General features: G+C 46.7%; 1 protein-coding gene across 1 annotated transcript in view; it reads right to left on the bottom strand.

Moving 5' to 3' along the window:
- Positions 1-22471, bottom strand: part of LOC109911258 (slit homolog 3 protein-like) — a 614108-nt gene that overhangs the window by 2789 nt on the left and 588848 nt on the right. Inside the window, exons 33-35 of the mRNA XM_048603610.1 lie at positions 16267-16421; positions 10078-10363; positions 6650-6855 (exon numbers count right to left, since the gene is read on the bottom strand). Of these exons, the coding sequence (XP_048459567.1) occupies positions 6650-6855; positions 10078-10363; positions 16267-16421 (647 nt within the window). The remainder of the gene's footprint in view (positions 1-6649; positions 6856-10077; positions 10364-16266; positions 16422-22471) is intronic.

Raw genomic sequence — 22471 nt, 5'->3', positions numbered from 1 at the left:
GGAAGAGTCACTGGACCCAAAATGGTAACTCTGATTTTTTTCAATTCATAGATGCTGCCAGAACTGCTGAGCTTTTCCAGCAGCTTCCATTTTGGTTCCTGATTTACGGCGTTCGCAGTTCTTTCAGGTTTTTATAAGGTATATCAGTTCTCCGGGCTAACTGTAGGATGGGTCAGGAAATTTGCCAGCGCCCATTCTGCTTGCTGTCCACAGCCTGTCATACATCTCAAGGCGGGATTGGCACCAGGTATCAATTGTCAAATACAGGCAGGCAGCGTTTACACCTTCACAATGGTAGATCCAAGAGTTGGCATTACTGTGAAAGGTGGAGTTGAAATTTCCTCCCTATATTTTGGCATGGGTTGAGGGAAGGTGGGGAGCATTGAGGACAAAATGGTACTCCCTCTCGTCGGTGTTCGGGATGCTGTTAGAACCATCGCAGGAAACCGCCCAGGGATTGGTGTAGGTTCAGGTGACCAGATTTTCTGGGTTGACTGGGACCTTTTCTTTGAACTAGAAAGCATCTCAGCATGCTAACCATTTGGGGAAAGCTGAACTCTAAGGGTGGCACGGTGGCTCAGTGGTTAGCACTGCTGCCTCACAGCACCAGGGACCCAGGTTTGATTCCACCCTCGGGTAACTGTCTGTGTGGAGTTTGCACGTTCTCCCCGTGTCTGTGTGGGTTTCCTCCGGGTGCTCCAGTTTCCTCCCACAGTCCAAAGATATGCAGGCTAGGTGGATTGGCCATGCTAAATTGCCTGCAGTGTGCAGGGATGTGTAGGTTAGAGGGATGGGTCTGGGTGGGATGTTCGGAAAGTCGGTGTGGACTTGTTGGGCCAAAGGGCCTGTTTCCACACTGTAGGGATTCTACAATTCTGCTCGGTGCTGAGGACATTCCCCTTAAGTGGCTGTCTGCATTCAAAGAGAAAGGATTTCAGAAATTAACTGCCTGGATTTTATCTTCCAGCTCTTTGAACATTCCAGGGCTCAGAGGTGCGAGATAGACGTTGCAATCTTTGTCGCTCACTCTCTCTGTAACTCACTCCCCCCAGCACTATCCTTGCAGTCCATTTAATTGCACCACACTCAATGAGTAAATGCACAGCAGATTCACTGGAACCTTTCTGGTTGCAATGTATCAAAGTGGTAAACGCTTTATAGAGGCAGCGTTATTAATTTTGTCCAATACCCTCACTACACACAACAGACTGGACTCTTTCTATTGGGTTTGCACTTTCAACTCCAATGTGGTTTTGTTTCTAGGCAGCTCCCAAAACAATACTTGCTTGTATACCAGGAGAAAAAAGCTTTTCTCTCCAATTAAAAAGGTAGAATTTGTGCAACTTCGCTTGGAATTTAATTAAATATTTTTCAAAAAAAATCATTCTTTTGTGGCAAGGCCAGTATTTGATGCCCATCCCTACTCACCCTTAAACTGAATGACGTGTTTGGCCATTTCAGAGGACAGGGACAGGTCAACCATGTTGCTGCAGGCATGGAGTCAAATGCAGGCTTGACCAGGTAAGGACAACAGATATTCTTCTCTAAATGGCATTGGTGAATTAGATTAGCTTTCATTTCGAGAATTTATTTCGGCAAAAAGGGGACATGAGATAGCTTTGACATATAGAGTTAAGGAGAATCCAAAGGGATTCTACAAATACATTAAGGAGAAAAGAGTAACTAGGAAGAGAATAGGGCCCTTTAAAGATCAGCGAGGCTGCCTATGTGTGGAACTGCAGGAGATGGGGGAGATACTAAAGAAGTATTTTGCATCAGTGTTTACTGTGGAGAAGGATATGGAAATAGAGAACGAGGGGAAATAAATAGCAACATCTTGAAAAGTGTCCATATTACAGAGAAGGAGGTGCTGGATGTCTTAATTTGCATAAAGGTGGATAAATCCCTGGGATCTGATCAGGTGTAGCCTATAACTCAGTGGGAAGCTAGGGAAGTGATTGCTGGGCTCCTTGCTGAGATATTTGTATCATCGATAGTCACAGGTGAGGTCTGGAAGACTGGAGGGTGGCTAACATGGTGCCTCTATTTAATAAATGTGATAAGGAAAAGCCAGCGAACTATAGAGAGGTCAGCCTGACATTGGGCAAGTTGTTGGAGGGAATCCTGAGGGACAAGATTTACAAGTATTTTGAAAGACAAGGACTGATTAGGGATAGTCAACATGGCTTTGTGCGTGGGAAATTGTGTCTCACTAACTTGATTGAGTTTTTTGAAGAAGTAACAAAGAAGACTGATGAGGGCAGAGCAGTGAACGTGATGTATATGGACTTCAGTAAGGTGTTCTACAAAGTTTCACATGGTAGACAGGTTAGCAAGAGTTGATCACACAGAATACAGGGACAACTAGCCATTTGGATACAGAACTGGCTTGAAAGAAGAAGACAGAGGGTGGTGGTGCTTTTCAGACTGGAGACCTGCGACCAGCGGTGTGCCACAAGGATCAGTGCTGGGTCCGCTGCTTTTCATCATTTATATAAACAATTAGGATGTGAACATAGGAGCTTTAGTTAGTAAGTTTGCTGATGACACCAAACTTGGAGGCGTACTAGACATCGAAGATGGTTACCTCAGAGTACAATGGGATCTTGATCAGATGAGCCAATGGGCTGAGGAGTGGCAGATGGAGTTTAATTTAGAGAAATGTGAGGTGCTGCATTTTGGAAAGACAAATCTGGGCAGGACTTATACACTTAATGGCAAGGTCCTGGAGAGTGTTACAGAACAAAGAGACCTTGGAGTGCAGGTTCATAGTTCCTTGAAAGTGCAGTCATAGGTAGAAAGGATAGTGAAGATGGCTTTTGGTATGCTTGCCTTTATTGGTCAGTCACTGAGTATAGGAGTTGAGAGGTCATGTTGTCGCTGGTTAGGCCACTTTTAGAATACTGTGTGCAATTTTGGTCTCCCTGCTATAAGAAGGATGTTGTGAAACTTGAAAGGGTTCAGAAAAGATTTACAAGGATGTTGCCAGGTTTGGAGTGTTTGGGCTATAGAGAGAGGCTGAATAGCCTGGGGCTATTTTCCCTGGAGCGTTGGATGTAGAGGGGTGACGTTATAGAGGCTTATAAATTATCATGAGGGGCATGGATAGACTGAAGAGCTCAGGTCTTTTCCCTGGGGTTCGGGAGTGCAAAACTAGAGGGCATAGGTTTAGGGTGAGAGGGGAAAGATATAAAAGGGACCCAGGGGTAACTCTTTCACACAGAGGGTGGTGCGTGGATGGAATGAACTGCCAGAGGAAGTGGTGGAGGCTGGTACAATTACAACATGTAAAAGGGATCAGGATGGGTATATGAATAGGAAGGGTTTAGAGGGATATGGGCCAAATGGTAGCAAATGGGACTAGAATAATTTAGGATATCTCGTCGGCATGGATGAATTGGACCGAAGAGTTTGTTTCCATGCTGTACATCTCTATGACCGTGAATTTAATTTCCACCAATTACCGTGGCAGGATGTGAACCCACGTCTCTGGGTTAACAGACCAGAGACATTATCAGCCAGGCACCATCTCCCCTGAATGCTCGGCATTTCCTGACGAAATCCTGAGAAAAGGCCAACCTGTAGCCTAAGCCTGCTGCTAATCATTGAGTTTTAAACACACACGGAAAAAAAATAAGGTGCTCAATAGAGACGAGACAACGGGAGACAGGAGTACTGTTGTTTGTCAGCTTTAAAAGCAATGGTCATAGACATAATGTGTTGCATCTGTCACGTTAAGCTTTCAATCTGCGCGTCGCTCTGTAAGAAAAGGTGAATTATGTGCTTTCAAAGAGAGGGTCATTTTGCCGAAATACTGAGGAAAGATGAGAAAGCTGTTTACACACGGTTGCCAAACTCTGGTTGGAAATATCCTCTGAGATGTTATCACGTGACTGCCTACTTCATTTGCCCCGCCCACAGGCCCCTGCCATTGGTCACCTGACATGTCAATCACCCCATTTTCCCAAAGCTTTTGGATTGCCAATTCCAAGATGCCCATGCATGTTTAGTTGGCACTGGTGACTTCTCTGACAGAGGACGTATTTACGCATGGACAGAGGATGTCTCTGCACTGATCCTCACTCTGTTGCCAGCTGAGACATCCTGGGCGACCTGTCACCCCACACCCCTCCCTCTCGACTCGCATTCTCCACCTTTTTCTTTTCTCCGCACCAAAACCCCACTCCCAACTCTGCCCAGCAGTGACAGTGAGCATGCTCCCTGCAGTTGTGCTGGTAATTTCAATGTGACCTTGGAAAATTTGGTCATCCTTGCGTGGGTGGAGCTGTCACCCATTAGCGGGAATTCTGCTGGTGCGCAAGATTCCAGCTATTTCTCATCATCGGCTCATAGAGTCACACAGCACGGAAACTGACCCCTCGGTCCAACCAGTCCATGCCAAACATAATTCCAAACTAAACTCGTTCCATCTGCCTGCTCCTGGCCCATATCCCTCCAAACCTTTCCTATTCATGTACTTATCACAATGTCTTTTGAACACTATAATTGTGCCCACATCCACCACTTCTTCTGGAAGTTCATTCCACATGCGAACCACCTTGTGCGTAAAAAATTTGCCCCTTATGTCTTTTTAAATTCTCTTTCCTCTCACCTGAAAAATGTGTCGCCTAGTCTTCAAATTCCCCATCCAAGGGAGAAGAGACCTACCATTAACACTATCTAAACCCCTCATGATTTTATAAACCTCTGTAAGGTCACCTTTCAACCTCCTATACTCCAGTGAAAATACACCCAGCCTACCCAGCCTCATTTTTAAAGTTTGAAAAGTTACTTCAAATGCAGCTTGCAAGGCTTCTTGGGTCTAAACTAAAGGAATGAGTTTACATCTCGATAAACCTGCAACCATCCAATGCAAACTGAGCACAACAGGAGTCTGGGATGAATAAATTGATGAGGTAAGGTCAATAGATACACGATCACATCTTTTCCTGAGGTGAAAAGGTCAGGGCATTCAAACAGAATCAACTGAGGAGGAAGAATCAGGACGGGAAGATAAAACAATGGGCTTCATGAGTGGGACTGCTCAGATTTAAGGGCAAACATTTAAATGCTCCTCATTTCGACTTATACTATTACCACACAGAATGCACAGCACATACTGTGGCCAGTTTAATGCTGGTGTTTATGCATTACAATTCCCTTCATCCTCATATGCTAATTGACCTTTCTGTTATGTTACCCAAAGAATCCATGTGTTAGTGGGCTTCACGTTAAAATATTCTTTGGTGAAGAAATTTTCCTGAATTCCTTATTGGAGTTTTCAGATATCATCCCTATTTCTGGAAGTAGCCTCTCCACGTTATCCTATCGAACCCATTCATATAATTTCAAAGCTCTGCATTAAGTCACCCCTCAGCCTTCTCTTTCCTACAGAAAAGATACCCAGATTGTTCAGCCCTTCTGAGAGTTACAATCTCCCGGTTTGGTAAATATTTTAGCTGCGTCTAAAAGGTCCTGGAGAAATGAAGATGAATGGCAGGTGAATTTTTATATGGATACAAACAAGACAAAGTTGGTCGAATAACAGCTGTAAGCAAAGTCAGTGAAGTTATAAGCAAGTGGGGAGTGCAGAATGGTGTGAATTCGAGGACTGCTCACTCTTAGTCTTCCCGAGAAACGGGGTGGATTATGGGATTGCTATAGGAGTGTGTGAGGTCCTTATAAATACTACACTCTACCTCCCTTAATTACTGATCTGGTTCAAGGTCCAGTCAGTTATGGTGAGTGGCACGAAATATTGGGATAAATGTTGATGGCTTTGTAATTACCAACAATAAAAATGTGACATTGACATTGGGTGAAGTGTTGGTCAATTCACCAGAAAAGAGGTGGAATTATATGCCCTGCCCCACCAGGGCTGTGGGTTAACAATTAATTGGCCAGAGGAAACAGGATTGGATCTCTGCCTCTTTCCAGCCTTTACCCCTGAATAAGTCCATCACAGGAAGGCCCTGCAACCAAAGCAGGCCTTTAAGTGGGAAAATGAAGTCTACTCAGGGCCTTCATTGGAATTGAACCCATTAGGACAAACAAACCTTGGTATGTTTGCCCTCTGAACCCAGGAAGGACCTGGGATAGAGGGAAAAGACAGCAACTTGGGTCCCTCATTGTCAGGCACTTGGTTGTCCAATCAAGGCACGTACCATTATGATTTCGGGGTGGGGTGACTGCGAGTGACAGCCAGCTCCCCCCACCCTACTTCCTACTGACCAGAATCATCCACCTGCCCAAATCCCTCTCCCACTCCACCACACCCCCCTCCCCCACTCCAAAACCCCTTCCCGCTATTTCTCCTAAACGTGCATGGGTCCCTGAAACCTTGGGTGGGCGATGTACCGACAGTAACCACTAATCCTCCGGTGGCGCCACCGAGTATAGAATAGCTGCCTCCTTTTGATTGGCTGTTTAATTGGCTGGCAGCTCTCAGTGGACTGGATCCCCGTCCCTGGCATCTTTGATTCCAGGGAAAGGCCCACTGCTAGCCTGTCATGTGCCCGATTGGCAGGAAACATGGTGGGCCTTCTCAAGCCAAGGCGGCAGATGAGCCTCATCTGGTGGTCAAGACCCTCCAGTGGGCTCTGAGCATGTTGTGAAGCTTTAAGAGTCAACATCCTTTCTCTTTCCTTACCTGTTTGGCAAGTTTCTCCGGTAAAGTTGGTGTTACACTCACAATACGGCTCCCCTTGCCCAGAGATCTTACAGCGGCCGTGGTCACACTTCAGGTTCTGACAGTTGTCCATCAGTTGACCTTTGTCGCAGAGTTTGCCAACATAGCCTTCCTTGCACAGACAGCGGTATGCAGAGTCAGACGCTACACACGTCCCGTGAACGCACCTGGCAGGTGAGATAAGTGAAGTTATCAATGAAAAGCACGGACCCCTGCAAATATATCTGGCAGGATTCAACATCTAAACCAATCTGATCTCCCTGAGGAATGATGAGACCCAAAATATTACTGAGCTGTGTATAAGACACAAGTAGTGGAGATTCTCAATGATAAACTTTGCTGAATCGTTGCAGTGAACACTGGGACACTTAGTTTCATGTGAGTCATGTGTCAGAATATTTGCCAGAAGATGTAGAAACTCCATGTTTAGAGTCAGAATTAGGCAAAAAGGTAGGTCATGTGAATCTTGTTGCATTCTTCGATGGAAAATGGACAAGGTCAGTGCAGTGGATGCAGTATCTGATTTGTTTTAAGCTTTATTGTCACGTGTACTCAAGTATAGATGTACAGGAGTACAGTGAAAAGTGTACAATTTCGCCACACACGGTACCATCTTAGGTACCCAGGCACAAAACCTAGAAACAAATAGTAACATAGAGAAACAAAGTTAAAAGTAAAGCATTGCCATTGTTCTTAGTTTAAGAAGAAGTAAAGTTAAAAGTTAACATTACAGTCCTTCCTCGTATTAAGTGGAAAAATAAAGGAACAAACAGTCTTTCTTAAGTGCAAGAGCTCAGTCTTTGGCCTGCTCTCTGGGGAATCCCAGACAGACCATAAAATATATTGATGGATTAAAAGGTGAGGTGCGGTGGTGAAGGTTGGAAGCAATCATGTGGAAGACTGTACTGAAATGTATCTGCGAGAAGTCTTTTGATAATGTGCCAAAGAAAGGTCTCAAAGGTCATAGCATATACAACCAGGGGATGGTAGCAGAACGAACTGAAAAGTAGCTACAGAACAGAAAACCGGGGAGAAATGTGACAGAGTTAGAAATGGGATGTCATGTCTCACAACAATCTTTGTTGAGACTGCTGCTGTTCACAATTAACTTAACTCAGAAACTGGAGTATTCGTCGTAAATTATACTGATAGTGTCACTAGGTGGTGCAGGTTGGAGGTAATAATGTGGAGGAATGTACTGAAATACAAGAAGACGTGAAAAAGGTTTCAAAGTCAGGGGACGACTGGAAAATGACGTTCGATGTGTTGCAGTTTGGAGGTAGTTTACCCTGATATCAGAAATAAGGAGGTTATTCATTTCTAGGAAGAAACAAAATGGAATGGATGACGAAGGTGTTTCAGGAATCCAGACGTAAACATCTCTGAAGGTGGCTTTAAAAGTTCACACGGCCATGAAAAGTTCAAAGTTCTTTGTATTCTAAGAGCACAGAAAGCAGAACAGTAATGTTAATCTGATGGACTCAGAACACTGTGAGCAGTGTTATTGTTATATATTTCTCCGTTCGCACTCTCCCTATAACCCTCAGTTCTCTGCGCGCCTCCCAATTTTGGCCTCTCTCGTATCCTCAATACTCATCACCCCACCACTGACAACAATATTAATCCAACCACTCCCATACCTTTCGGTGTCTCTTGTTTTTCCTGTTTTAAAGGCACTTCTTAAACCCTTCACCCACGAACAGGCTCTCAGTTAACAGTCCTTGTGTCATCTTACGTGTTCAAATTGTTCAATAATTCTGCTGTATGTGTTTTGATTTGTTGAAGGTGCCACATAAATAAGTTAATTATGCTACCACGAACAAACAATGTCGAAGCATTGTAGAAAAGACATTAGTTAGGCCATTTTTAGAATATTGCGTTCAATTCCGGTTTCCCCGCAGCAGGAAAGATGTTGTGAAACTCGAAAGGGTTCAGAAAAGTTTTTCAAGGGTGTTGCTGGGGTTGGAGGGTTTGAGCTACAGGGAGAGACTGAATAGGCTGGGGCTATTTTCCCTGGAGCATCGGAGGCTGAGGGGTGACCTTATAGATGTTTATAAAGTCATGAGGAGCATGGACAGGTTGAATAGCCAAGGTCTTTTCCCCAGGGTAGGGGAGTCAAAAACTAAAGGGCATAGGTTTAAGGTGAGAGGGGAAAGATATAAAAGGGACCTAAAGGGCAACTTTTTCACACAGAGGGTGGTGTGTGTATGGAATGAGTTGCCAGAGGAAGTGGTGGGGGCTGGTACAATTACAATATTTAAAAGGTATCTGGATGGGTATATGAACAGGAAGGGTTTAGAGGGATATGGCCCAAATACTGGCAAATGGGACTAGATTAATTTAGGATATCTGATCGGCATGGACAAGTTGGACCGAAGACTCTGTTTCTGTGCTGTACAGCTCGATTACTCGATGCCTAGATTGTACCAGAACTGGGGCAAGAGGATTCAACTATCATAGAATGTAATACTTCTCTCTGGAAAAGACAAGATGCCTGTATGATTTATGACAGGAGAAACAAGTGGCCAGGGAACAGGGTCATTTTTCTCTTGAAAGGGGGCAGGAATCACTCAACAGCAGATGGCGCTGTTGGCTGTCAACTTGCTTACGAACAGTGATGTACATCCCAGTGCGTTGTACAGACAGAACTGCAGCATTTTTAAAAAGATAGATGAAAGGAAACAAGGGACTCAAAGCTCACTCACATTAAGGCGAGGGAAAGCAGGATGCAAGTTCACTTCTTGCCTATTTTAGAGTCATTGAGTCACACAGCATGGAAATAGACCCTTCGGTCCAACCAATCCATGCCGACCACAATCCCAAACTAAACTAGTCCCACCTGCCTGCTCCTGGCCCATATCCCTCCAAACCTTTCCTATTCATGTACTTACCCAAATGTCTTTTAAACATTCTAATTGTACCCGCATCCACCATTTCCTCTGGAAGTTCCTTCCACACACGAACCACTCTCTGTGTGAAAAAGTTTGCCCCTCTTGACTTTTTAAAATCTTTCTCCTCTCACCTTAAAAACATGCCCCCAGTCTTGAAATCCCCACCCTAGAGAAAAGACACCTGCCTTTTACCTTACCTGTACCCTTTCATGGGGCATAAACTTTTACAAGGTCACCCCTCAACCTCTTATGCTCCAGTGAAAAACATCCCAGTCTAGCCAGCCTCTCCTTATAACTCAAACCCTCCATTCGCAGCAACATCCTGGTAAATCTTTTCTGAACCCTCTCCAGCTTAATAACATCCTTGTTATAACAGGGAGGGCAGAACTGGACACAGTTTTAATCAACAGTTTAATCAAAACAAAGCGACACATTAGTATTCCACGCCACAACGGAGAAGTTACCTTCTGTGGTGGGTTAGTGAGATCCATTACTTACTTGTTGTTAGCACAGAGATCCTGGGCTTCCTGATCGCACAGCGGCCCCATCCAGCCAGGATGGCAATCGCAGGTGATGCCGGACTGATCGAGCGAGCGGCACACACCGTTTTTGCAGATGTTGCAGGACCTGCATCCTGGAGAGACGCCCAGGGGCATCTGGGCCAAGCTCCTGAAATCCTGCAGCTCATTGTTGATGCGCACATTGTGAATGCAGCCATGGAAACCGTTGAGATTGTGGTCAGGTCCCTGGCGGAGCGCTGCTACCCCTGAGACCGGGGGGATGCCTTTAACGACAAACAATTGGCGCAATGTTTAAGAGAGGCACGGTGGGGATTCATGGATTTCTCAAAATGAACCCAAGTCAACCTCACAACCCCCGAGTAACATTCTCAACTTTGAAGTTCCAGCCTAAGATTTCAGTTTGAAGTTTTGGCAAAGATGTGTAGCTCGGGTTGTGGGTGAGGTTGTTGACTTGCTCACCGAGCTGGCTGGTTCTCGTTCAGACGTTTCGTCACCATGCTAGGTAACATCATCAGCGAGGCCTCCGATGAAGCGATGTTATTCTACTCTGCTTGGAATTTATACTGTCCAGTCTGTTATGGTGAGTAGTGTCGTTTCCGGCTTTGTTCTGTATGGGTTTGTACATGGGGTCCAATTCTATATGCTTGTTGACTACCTTATGATTTCAGTGCCATACTGAGGGAGTGCAGTACTGCCAGAGGTGCATCTTACAGGTGAAATTATGTACAGAGACGTAGCCTTATAAGGGGGCTTATCCACAATAAAATGCATGCTGTCTCTGATACCTAGCCAATATGCAGCAATATACGACACCTTCGGGATCAGGCATGTGCCAGCTTGTGAAATATTCCAGATAATTAAGGGATACACACAACCGCAGTAAACACTCAGAGATAGTGGGAACTGCCGATGCTGGAGCCTGAGATAACAAAGATGTGGAGCTGGATGAACACAGCAGGCCAGGCAGCATCAGAGGAGCAGGAAAGCTGACGTTTCGGGTCTGGACTCTTCTTCAGAAATGTGGGAGGGAGAAGGGGGCTCTGAAATAAATAGAGAGAGGGGGAGGCGATGATGGAAGGTGGATAGTGGACCAGATAGGTGGGAGAGAAGTCGGACAGGTCAAGGAGGTGGAGATGGAGCCAGTAAAGGTGAGTGCAGGTGGGGAGTTGGTCAGTGAGGAGGGAGGGCTGGGTAGGTGGGAGGGAAGACAGACGGGTCAAGGAGGCGGGGATGAGGCTAGTAGAGATGAGGTGATTGTAGGCAGGAAGTGGGGGTGGGGGTTGGTCAGTGACGTGGGAGGAGGGGATAGGTGAGAGGAAGAACAGGTTAGGGAGGCGGGGACGAGCTGGGCTGGTATTGGGATGTGGTAGGGGGAGAGGAGATTTTGAAGCTTGTGAAGTCCACATTGATACCATTGGGCTGCAGGGTTCCCAAGCGGAATATGAGTTGCCGTTCCTGCAACCTTCAGGTGACATCGTTGTGGCACTGCAAGAGGCCCAGGATGGACATGTCGTCCAAGGAATGGGAGGGGGAGTTGAAATGGTTCGCGACTGGGACGTGCAGTTGTCTGTCGCGAACTGCGCGTAGGTGTTCCGCAAAGCGGTCCCCAAGCCTCCGCTTGGTTTCCCCGATGTAGAGGAGGCCACATCTGGAACAGCGGACATTAGCAGATGTGCAGGTTAACATCTGCTTTATGTGGAAGGTTTTCTTGGGGCCTGGGATGGGGGTGAGGGGGGAGGTGTAGGGGCAGGTGTAGCACTTCCTGCGGTTGCAGGGAAAAGTGCCGGGTGTGGTAGGGCTGGAGGGGAGTGTGGAGCGGATGAGAGAGTCATGGAAAGAGCGGACCCTCCGGAAAGCAGATAAGGGTGGGGAGGGAAATCTATCCTTGGTAGTGGGTTCAGATTGCAGCTGGTGGAAGTGGCAGAGAATGATGCGTTGAATCCAAAAGGTTGATGGGGTGATAGGTGAGGACGAGGGGAATTCTGTCTTTGTTGTTATTGTGGGGAGGGGGTGTGAGGGGAACGCAAAAGGTGTGGTCAAAGGAGTTTTCAACCACTGTGGGGGGGAAGTTGTGTTCCTTGAAAAGTTTTTCCTATGGCTAATCCACCTAACCTGCACATCTTTGGACTGTAGGAGGAAACCCATGCAGATACAGGTAGAATGTACAAACTCCACACAGACAATTGCCCAAGGGTGGAATTGAACCTGGGTCACTGGTGCTGTGAGGCAGCAGTGCTAACCACTGAGCCACCATGTCCCTGGTTAGGGCTGATAGTTTTTATGCTATAGATTGTGTGCGAAGGCTGATAGAAGTGGCTGAATGTTACATTTAGAAATAGCACATTTTACATTCAAACATATAAATCAGGAGGAGAAAGCCAGTCAGTCCCTTCAGCCTGTTCCACCATTCAACAGGACCATGGTTGATCCGATTGTAAACTCAGATCCACATTCCTGTTTATCCTTGATAACCTCTCAACTCTGCGTTTGACAAGGATCCACCACCACTGTTTTAAAAATACTCCATGACTCTACTTTCATCACTTTTCAAAGTGTTCCAAATGTAACTCACCTAATCCCAGTTTTAAACGGACAATCCCATATTCTTAAACAGTCATCCTTTACTCGAGCCTTTCCCAGATGAAGAAACACCTCTCCAATCTACTCTGTCAAGATCTGTTCAGGATTTTGTGTGCTTCAATCAAATCACCTCTTTTTCCTCTCAATCTCAGCGGATACAAATCTAGCACAAGTCTAACACAATCTACCCATTCCATGTATTAGTCTAGCGAACTTTCGCTATGAGGTATCATCCTGAGATAAGGTGACCAATATTGTGGTGTATTTCAGAGACAGTCTCACCTGTGCGCTGTATCATTGAGGCAATCTCTCCACATTCTGTCCACAAAAAAAAGACCCTGAGCTTCCAGTTGCCTGCTGCTTTAACACACCACCTTGTTCCCTGGCCAACATACCTGCCTCAGGCTCGCTGCAGTGCTCCAGTGAAGCTCAGCATAAGCTGGAACAACAGCACCTCATTTTCCACTCGGCAACCTTGCAGCACTCCAAACTCAATATCAAGTTCAATAACTTTAGGGTTTGAGGGACCTTACCCCAACCACCATGCCTCAGGCCCAGTTATCACATGGTCTCCTATTACACACAACCCATTGTTAGCAACAACCAGTCTCCATTAACAGCTATTCACCCTCCTAGCCTGATTGTTATCCACTCCTTTGTCTGTCCAACTGTTCTTCTCTCTCTTTGGGCTCTAATTCCACCTATCATTTACTCCGTATCCCCTCCTCCCCCCCTATCTTCTGCATAAAAACCAATAGTTCCTTAGCTGCCATCAGTTCTGAGGAAGGGTCACTGGACCCAACACGTTAACTCTGATTTCTTTCCACAGATGCTGCCAGACCTGCTGAACTTTTCTAGCAATATCTGTTTCTGTTTCTCTCTACTTTTGTGTTCTGTACCCCCAATCCTGCACCCAGCAATAAATGATAACATTCTATTACTTTTCCTTACGTGTTGTAGCTTCATACTCATGGTTTGCAAAGGCTGGCACAAGGACCCCTAGGCCACACTGCATTCTCAGGGGTCTCCTGTCACACCATCACCTGGACACCTCAGCCGAAACCATCTCAGGACAGAAAGGTGCGGGAAACAATGAGCAATGAAGGAGATCAGCTTGTGTGGCGAATAGAACTCAGGGAGCAGCGAATAAGATTCAGGGAGCAGCCGATGGGATCTCACTGAGAGGCTGATGGGATCACACTGAGAGGCTGATGGGATCACACACAGACTGATGGGATCGTGCTGAGAGGCTGATGGGATCTCACTGAGAGGCTGATGGGATCACACTGAGAGGCTGATGGGATCACGCTGAGAGGCTGATGGGATCGTGCTGAGAGGCTGATGGGATCTCACTGAGAGGCTGATGGAATCGCGCAGACAGGCTGATGGGATCACGCTGAGAGGCTGATGGGATCTCGCTGAGAGGCTGATGGGATCTGACTGAGTGACTGATGGGATCACGCTGAGTGACTGACGGAATCGCGCTGAGAGGCTGATGGAATCGCGCTGAGAGGCTGATGGGATCTCACTGACAGGCTAATGGAATCGCGCTGAGAGGCTGATGGGATCGCGCTGAGAGGCTGATGGGATCGCGCTGAGAGGCTGATGGGATCGTGCTGAGAGGCTGATGGGATCTCACTGAGAGGCTGATGGGATCGTGCTGAGAGGCTGATGGGATCTCACTGAGAGGCTGATGGGATCGCGCTGAGAGGCTGATGGGATCGTGCTGAGAGGCTGATGGGATCACACTGAGAGGCTGATGGGATCTCACTGAGAGGCTGATGGGATCGCGCTGACAGGCTGATGGGATCTCGCTGAGAGGCTGATGGGATCGCGCTGACAGGCTGATGGGATCTCGCTGAGAGGCTGATGGGATTTCACTGAGAGGCTGATGGGATCACACTGACAGGCTGATGGGATCTCACTGAGCGACTGACGGGATCACTGAGCAACTGATGGGATCTCACTGAGCGACTGATGGGATCACACTGAGCGACTGATGGGATCTCACTGAGCGACTGATGGGATCACACTGAGCGATTGATGGATCACACTGAGCGACTGATGGGATCGCACTGAGCGACCGATGGGATCACACTGATGGAAAAGCATGATCCTCACTTTTAGGAAACACATAGCACACTGCACTTCAGCTGTGATGAACGGTCATCTAGACTCGAAACGTTAGCTTGCTCTCTCTCCACGGATGCTGCCTGATCCGCTGTGATCTCCAGTGTTTGTTGTTTTCAGGACAGATTCCAGCATCTGCATTTATTCACTCATAGTTGCCTGTATTGTCCGAAGTGAAAATGGGACTTTTGACGGTCTGGGGTCCAGTGGCCAACTATGGTGAGTGTATGCACCAAAGTTTACCTGAGGCTGCAATGCAGTTGCTCGTAGGATGGAGAGAAGAGGGAGATCCACATTCCATTGGGTCCAGGAGAATGGTGATAAGCCATGCAAACACATAGCTACAGAAGGGAAGGACAGGAGCACAGATCCAACCACCATTTTGTTTTTAATCCATTCATGGGATAAGTGCGTTGCTGGTTAGGCCAGCATGTATTGCACAGAGAGCAGTTCAGAGTCACCCACATTGCTGTGGGTCTGGAGTCACATGTAGGCCAGACCAGGTAAGGATGGCAGTTTCCTTCCCTAAAGGACATTATGGAACCAGATTGGTTTTTCCTGACAATCAACAATGGTTTCACGATCATCGTTGGTCTCACAATTCTAGATTTTTAATTGAATCCAAATTCCACCAGCCGCCTTGGTGGGATTTGATTCCAGCTCCCCAGGTTATTACTGGATAAAATAGTCCAGTGATAATACCACTAAGCCATGGCCTCTCCACTTCAATGGAGTGTTCAAGCACTCAACGACCTCACACAAATGGTCAGGCTTGGCAAGTACGTCTTCAAAGGTCATCTCCTCCTATCTTCACCACCAACCACTGCTTCCACCCCCAGCAACAATTCACAAAGAACTTGTAGAATTTTGGACTCATATTCACATCCTTTACCTCAGAATGATGCACCTGGCAAGTCCACCCTCACAGTTTGCAGACACCAAACATTCCTGCATCATAGGTAAATGTGCAAAACTTTACACACGTCTCAACACAGTGCGGAGCTGGAGGGACACAGCAGGTCAGCCAGCATCAGGGGAGCAGGAGAGTCGACGTTTTGGGTCGGGACCCTTCTTCAAGAAGGCTCCCGACCCGAAACGTCGACTTTCCTACTCCTGTAAAGCTGCCTGGCCTGCTGTGTTCCTCAGGCTCCACACTGTGTTATTTCAGGCTCCAGCATCTGCAGTTCTTGCGATCTCCGAGAAACTTTACGCCTGCTCTGTTTACGCGTCTCCAGCAAGATGGAGCGAAATGGGGGGGTTCTCACATTTTGAACGGTGGGCTTTGGTGAGCCCTGAAATGACTGACCTTCAAGCTGCGCGCAACTTTATCAATGTACAAATGCAAAACGAAATAGACTGCAAGAAGAAGCTCATTCACAACCAAAGCTCACTTTGAGAGCAAACATCTGCTGCCCCTTTCCCTGTGGCTAATGGAGAAAGTGACGAAGAAACCCACCTCCAATATACAGCGGGGAGTTCAGGCTCAGAGTTGGTTGTTTCAGCAGCTTCCCCAGGCTCCTGGGGGTTCCTTTATCAACGACCAGGCTCAGTGATTGATTCATCATCATCAGCTCAACAGTGTGAAATTGTCCATCGTTGATCGTCTCCACACTGAAGGGGAATAAAAAAAAAAGTTTCTTTCGGTTTTTATTCAGTATTTAACATTTGTACGTTGCATTTGCATTTGTACGTTGATTCAGTATTTAACTCACTCTTTTGGTTTTTACTTAGAGTAATAAAAGGCATCAGCTACAGGAAGACTGTCCGAGCAATGAATGAGGAATATAAGGTGGGTGGCTGTGCACACACTACAAACACACATATTATCCGGCCATTGAATCAGAGATAGGAGGAACTGCAGATGCTGGAGAATCCGAGACAACAAGGTGCAGGGCTGGATGAACACAGCAGGCCAAGCAGCATCATAGGAGCAGAGAGGCTGACGTTTTGGGCCTAGACCCTTCATCAGAAATACATTTCTGATGCTTCTCTCAAGGTTCTCATGAGGCACTTGGAACCTAATCGAGCACATAACCAAATCCTGGCCTCTATCCAGTGTTTATGCATTACAACAGGATCTGTGGAAGCATCCCAGTCAGCCTTTCTGCTCCTATGATGCTGCTTGGCCTGCTGTGTTCATCCAGCTCTGCACCTTGTTGTCTCCTATTATCTGGCCATTATCGTGTTGTTGTTTGTGTGAACTGTTGTGCACATTGGCTGCCCCGTTTTTCACAGTGACTGCACGTCTAAAATAGTTCCAGTTATGAGGAAGGGTCACCTGACCCGAAACATTAACTCTGATGTCTCTCCGCAGACGCTGCCAGACCAGCAGTTTCTGTTTTTGCTTCTGACTTACAGCATCCGCAGTTCTTTCGACTGCCACTGGTTGGAAATCCACGCCTCGAGATTAGGGAAGTTTTTGAAATGTAGGTGCTTTCTTACTTTCACTGCACGTATCGGTCAGGAAGGATCGGTGTACGAGGAGCTGATGACAGCAATGTGCTGTCTGATTTCAGTCTTCCCCCATGGCAGCTATATCACACCAAATTGCTCCATGTGACTGTCAAGGTGCCTGGTGTGGTCTCAGAGAAAATTAATCCTGCCTGTTAGAGGGAGCGGACAGGTTGAAAGGATTAAACTCCAGAGCTGTGAGTAGTACAGTGAACGATGAGAGTTGGTGTACAGATGTCTGGTTCAGGATATTTCGTTACTGCAAATGGCAGAGGTTTCTCTCTTTGAAGTTAAGAGTGAGCTCAACAGCAGACGCGCGTACAAACTTGTGAAAGGTCAGGAAACTCTTATTAACCTTTCCGGGTACAATTTTACATGACAGCAGGACCAGAAAGTACAAATTACAGTTCACGTTCCATGGCAAATGCAGCGAGAGATGTGAGGCTGAAATAACACTCTCTGATCTGAAAAATTCTGCACCACAGCACAGCACTGTCATCTTTTTCCTTGCAGGCTCCTCACAATACTATGTATAATGGTCTGAAGCAGATAAAATATTCAGTTGCAAGGAGCTGGGCAAGTTATAAAAGCCACTTCATGACTGAGTGTTGGGGGTGATTTGATGGCAACTAATGTGACAACACAAAGGCATGAATGGCAGCCAAGTTTTTGATAACATCTTGCATGTGACATTTGGTTGTATGTGTTGGAATGCAAACCATTACCCGTTCAGGGTTGGGTTAGTTTGCTGCCACCACGTCAGGAAAGGTTCCTGCCTTAAACAAGATGCATGATGGCAACCACGTGTGAGCTACATGAGTAAGACAGACATTGTTCCTTAAACAGTGAGGAGACCTAAGTCTTCACTCTGTAAATTGACTTGGTGGCTCGGTGGTTAGCACTGCTGCCTCACTACACCAGGGACCTGGGTTTGATTCCACCCTCAGGCGACTGTCTGTGGGGAGTTTGCACATTCTCCCCGTGTCTGCGTGGGTTTCCTCCCACACCCACAGTTGAAAGACGTGCATGCTAGGTGGATTGGCCATGCTAAATTGCCCGTAGTGTTCAGGGATGTGTAGATTAGGTGGGTTATAGCGGGGTGGGATGCTTTGAGATTCAGTGTGGACTTGTTGGGCCGAAGGGCCTGTTTCCACACTGTAGGGATTCTATGACTGTCTGTGTAGAGTTTGCACATTCTCCCCATGTCTGTGTGGGTTTCCTCCCACAGTCCAAACATGTGCAGGTTGGGTAGACTGGCCATGCTAAGTTGACTATAGTGTTCAGAGATGTGTTGGCTAGGGGAAATGCAGGGATACGGTAAGGTGGATGCGTCTGGTTGGAATGCTTTTCAGAGAGTCATTGTGGACTCTATGGGTCAGATGGTTTGCTTCCAACTGCAGGGATCCTAAACTGCCTTCCCTTTCCCTCAGCACAGTCCACGTAACATTTACTCTATCAGAACCAGTAGCTTACACAACAGGGTTCTGAGGAAGGATCACTCAACCCGAAACATTAACTCTGATTTCTCGCCACAGATGCTGCCAGACCTGCTGAGCTTCTCCAGCAGTTTCTGTTTTTGTACCTTACATTGGTCAAAAATGGTCAACCAGTAAACAATGCAGGTTGAATAACTGGCGAACACTGGATTGAGATCTGTTGTTGTCTGTCTGAGGTTCAACTGGCTACTGGCATCAGGCAAACTGCTGGTCAGCATGTTGCGATTTCCCCAGCGTTCTGTTCAGAGTGCCCTATGAGGGGTTCCATCGAAAGCAATCTGTTGGAGCTGTTCATACTCCAGCTCCTTTACAGTGGAATTACAGGATGGATTTCATGAACCAGCAGAGCCAGAGCGGAGTTTCACCCAACATGAGAACGTATTGGATAGAATTTTTCCAGTTCTAGATGATGGGCACCTTCTCCCACGTCCTTACCCCAATCCCCACAAACCAGGCCTTGTTATCACATGGTCTGCTATTACACACAACCCATTGTTAGCCACTAATAGTCTCCATTAGCAGCTATTCATTTGCGCAGGCTGATCGTTATCCACTCCTTTGTCTGTCCAACTGTTCTTCTCTCTCTATCCCCACCTATCGTTTACTCCTTACCCCACTCCTCCCACCCTATTTTCTGCATAAAAACTAATATTTTCCTAGCTACCATCAGTTCTGAGGAAGGGTCACTTGACCTGAAACATTAACCCTGATTTCTCTCCACAGATGCTGCCAGACCTGCTGACCTTTTCCAGCAACTTCTGTTTTTGTTCCTGAGAACATACGGGCTAATCTGTGCTCTATCCTCCCAAGCTATTTCAAGAACATCTACTCTGAGATAGAACACCAGAGGAGCAAAGTAAAATGGTGAAGTTACAAGACCTGAACTTTGTTCATGGGCTCCAGTTTGATGTTTTATGACTTTAGAAAAACAATTAGAACATAGAACAGTACAGCACAAGGCAGGCCCTTCGGCCCACGATGTTGTGCCAACCTATTATCTTATTCTAAGATCAAACTACCCTGCATGCTCTACATTTTACTATCATCCATGTGCCTATCCAAGAGTCACTTTAATATCCCTAATGTATCTGACTCCACCACCACTGCTAACAGCGCATTCCACGCATCCACCACTCTCTGTGTGAAGAACTACCTCTGACATCTCCCCTATAGCTTTCTCCAATCACCTTAAAATTATGCCCCCTCGTAATAGTCATTTCCACCCTGGGAAAAAATCTCTGGCTATCCACTCTATCTATGCCTCTTATCATCTTGTACACAGTATCTTTCCGGTAAAGAATTCAGGGATTAAGGCCGCGTAATAAAAACTGAATTCATAATGGTTTAAAAGGGGCTATCAATGATAAATTTGTGTAATAAAACCAGACACCAATTTGTTATTTTACAACTGACACAGCGGGAGGCAATTATCTCAACTCTCAGCCTGGTCCAACAGCCAGGGCAGGGGGCTCCTTGAAAACAGCACTGATGTCCTTGATTTATTTATTTGTGGGATGTGGGCGTCGCTGGCTGGGCCCAGCATTTATCGCCCATCCCTAGTTGCCCTTTGAGAAGGTGGTGGTGAGCTGCCTTCTTGAACCGCTGCAATCCACCTGCTGTGGATTGACGCACAATGCCCTGAGGGAGGGAATTCCAGGATTTTGACCCAGCGACAGTCAAAGAACGGCGATATATTTCCAAGTCAGGATAGTGAGTGGCTTGGAGGGGAACTTGGAGGTGGTGGTGTCCCCATGTATCTGCTGCCCTTGTCCTTCTAGGTGGAAGTGATCGTGGGTTTGGAAAGTGCTGTCTGAGGATCTTTGGTGAATTTCTGCAGTGCATCTTGTAGATAGTACACACTGCTGCTACTGAGCGTCGGTGGTGGAGGGCCAATCAAGTGAGCTGCTTTGTCTTGATTAGCTATGTCCTTGTTAGCTGTGAGGAGAGACTGGATAAACGTGGCTTACTTTCAATTGAGCGTCGAAGGACGAGGGGGAGTCCTGATAAATGGATACAAAATTTTGAGAGGCATGGATAGAATGGATGGTCAGAGTCTTTTTCCCAGGGTAGAAATGTCAATAGGTTTAAGGTAAAAGTGGGTAAGTTTAAAGGAGATGTGAGAGACAAGTTTATTTACACACAGGGTGGTAAGTGCCTGGAATTCACTGCCCAGAGGTGGAGGCGGATAAAATAGCAACGTTCAAGAGGCATCTTGACAGATATAAATAGGCAGGGAATCGAGGGATATGGAGAACATAGAGGCAAAAGGCTTTTAATTTAGAAAGGCGTGTGTTGGCACAACCTTGGTGGGCCAAAGGGCCTGTTCCTGTGCTGTACTGTTATTTGTTCTTTAAGCACAAGCCTACATGTACATTCTTCAATCTCTCACTGAAATGAAGCCATTGGGTAAGCTATATGAGAAAGACACCATATCCAGTTCAGATTATGGGGTGGAGGCTTGGCCCTATTATCGTGCCATTGGGTTAAGCTCTGGGAGGCCAATAGGTCTGATGCACCCATTAATGCAAGGTGCACGGGCCCTTTATGGCAGGCACCAGTGCTGGAGATGAGAGACTTTCGAAAGCAGACCCAAAACTTACAACACCCAGTAAAAGGCATCTGCTAGAGTTTTCCAGTTTCACGGCAGCTCTGTGCCTCCTGACTGCGCATTGTAATCTTTGTTCGGAGAGCTTACGCAGACGTGGCAGGAGGAATGACAGGAAAGTTGGCAGCGTTTGCCAAGAAAACTCAGACCAAGATCAGTACCTCTGTCGAAACCATCTGGTGAAAAATGTTCATTGTGAATCAAGTCAAACCGACATGATGAGGGCAGGGGTGGGTGTAGGGGAGTGAGGTAGGTAACCTCACACTGTTTTGTGAATGATTAGTCAAATATCACAGTGCACAGAACGGACAATGGGGAGTTGGATTTTAAATCAAAGGAGTGAGCGTGTAGGGTTGGTCCTGCAGTTAAAGTAGCAACTGCTGGTGAACTGATTGCAGCTTTTTAGATAAACAAGCAGGTCGTGGAAAATCGCAGAATCCCTGCAGTGCTGAAGCCGGCCATTCCCCACAGGAACTGAAACAACCGCGGGTGCTGTAAATCAGAGACAAGAACAGAAATTGCTGGAAAAGCTCAGCAGTTCCGGCAGCATCTGTGGAGAGGAATCAGAGTTCATGTTTCGGGTCGAGTGACCCTTCCTCAGAGCTGACGGCAGCACATCAGCTGAGGTTTTCCCCAGCGATCTCTATTTTTAAACTGCATGTCCCGTGACTAATCCACCTAGCCTGCACATCTGTGGGAGGAAACCAGTGCACCCAGAGGGAACCCATGCAGAACATGCAAACTCCACAAAGACGGTCATCTGAAGGTGGAATCAAACCCAGGTCCCTGGCGCTGTAGGGCAGCAGTGCTAACTACTGAGGGACTGTGTGATGCTCTGCTGCATGGGTATTAAATTATTGTTCCACCCCATGGCGAGAAATGAGGCCGGGGTTTGGAAGCACAGTTTTTTTTTTGGCTTTTCTCTCTGCATGATCATTGAAGCAAAGTTTATTTCTGGATCTGGGCAACAAATGTTACCGTTTACCGCACATTGCTAGATGCTCTTGAGGATTCTTTCTGCAGGCAATGTGACAGGGCGACGCTGTGCAAGTGCCAGGAGTGTATCCCCGCAACAGTGGAAGAATGGTATCAGAGATAGTAGGAACTGC

The sequence above is a fragment of the Rhincodon typus genome, chromosome 12, assembly GCF_021869965.1.
Source record: "Rhincodon typus isolate 14 chromosome 12, sRhiTyp1.1, whole genome shotgun sequence".
Taxonomy (NCBI): domain Eukaryota; kingdom Metazoa; phylum Chordata; class Chondrichthyes; order Orectolobiformes; family Rhincodontidae; genus Rhincodon; species Rhincodon typus.
Note: the sequence above shows the minus strand (reverse complement) of the source record. Positions and strands in the feature narration are given on the sequence as shown.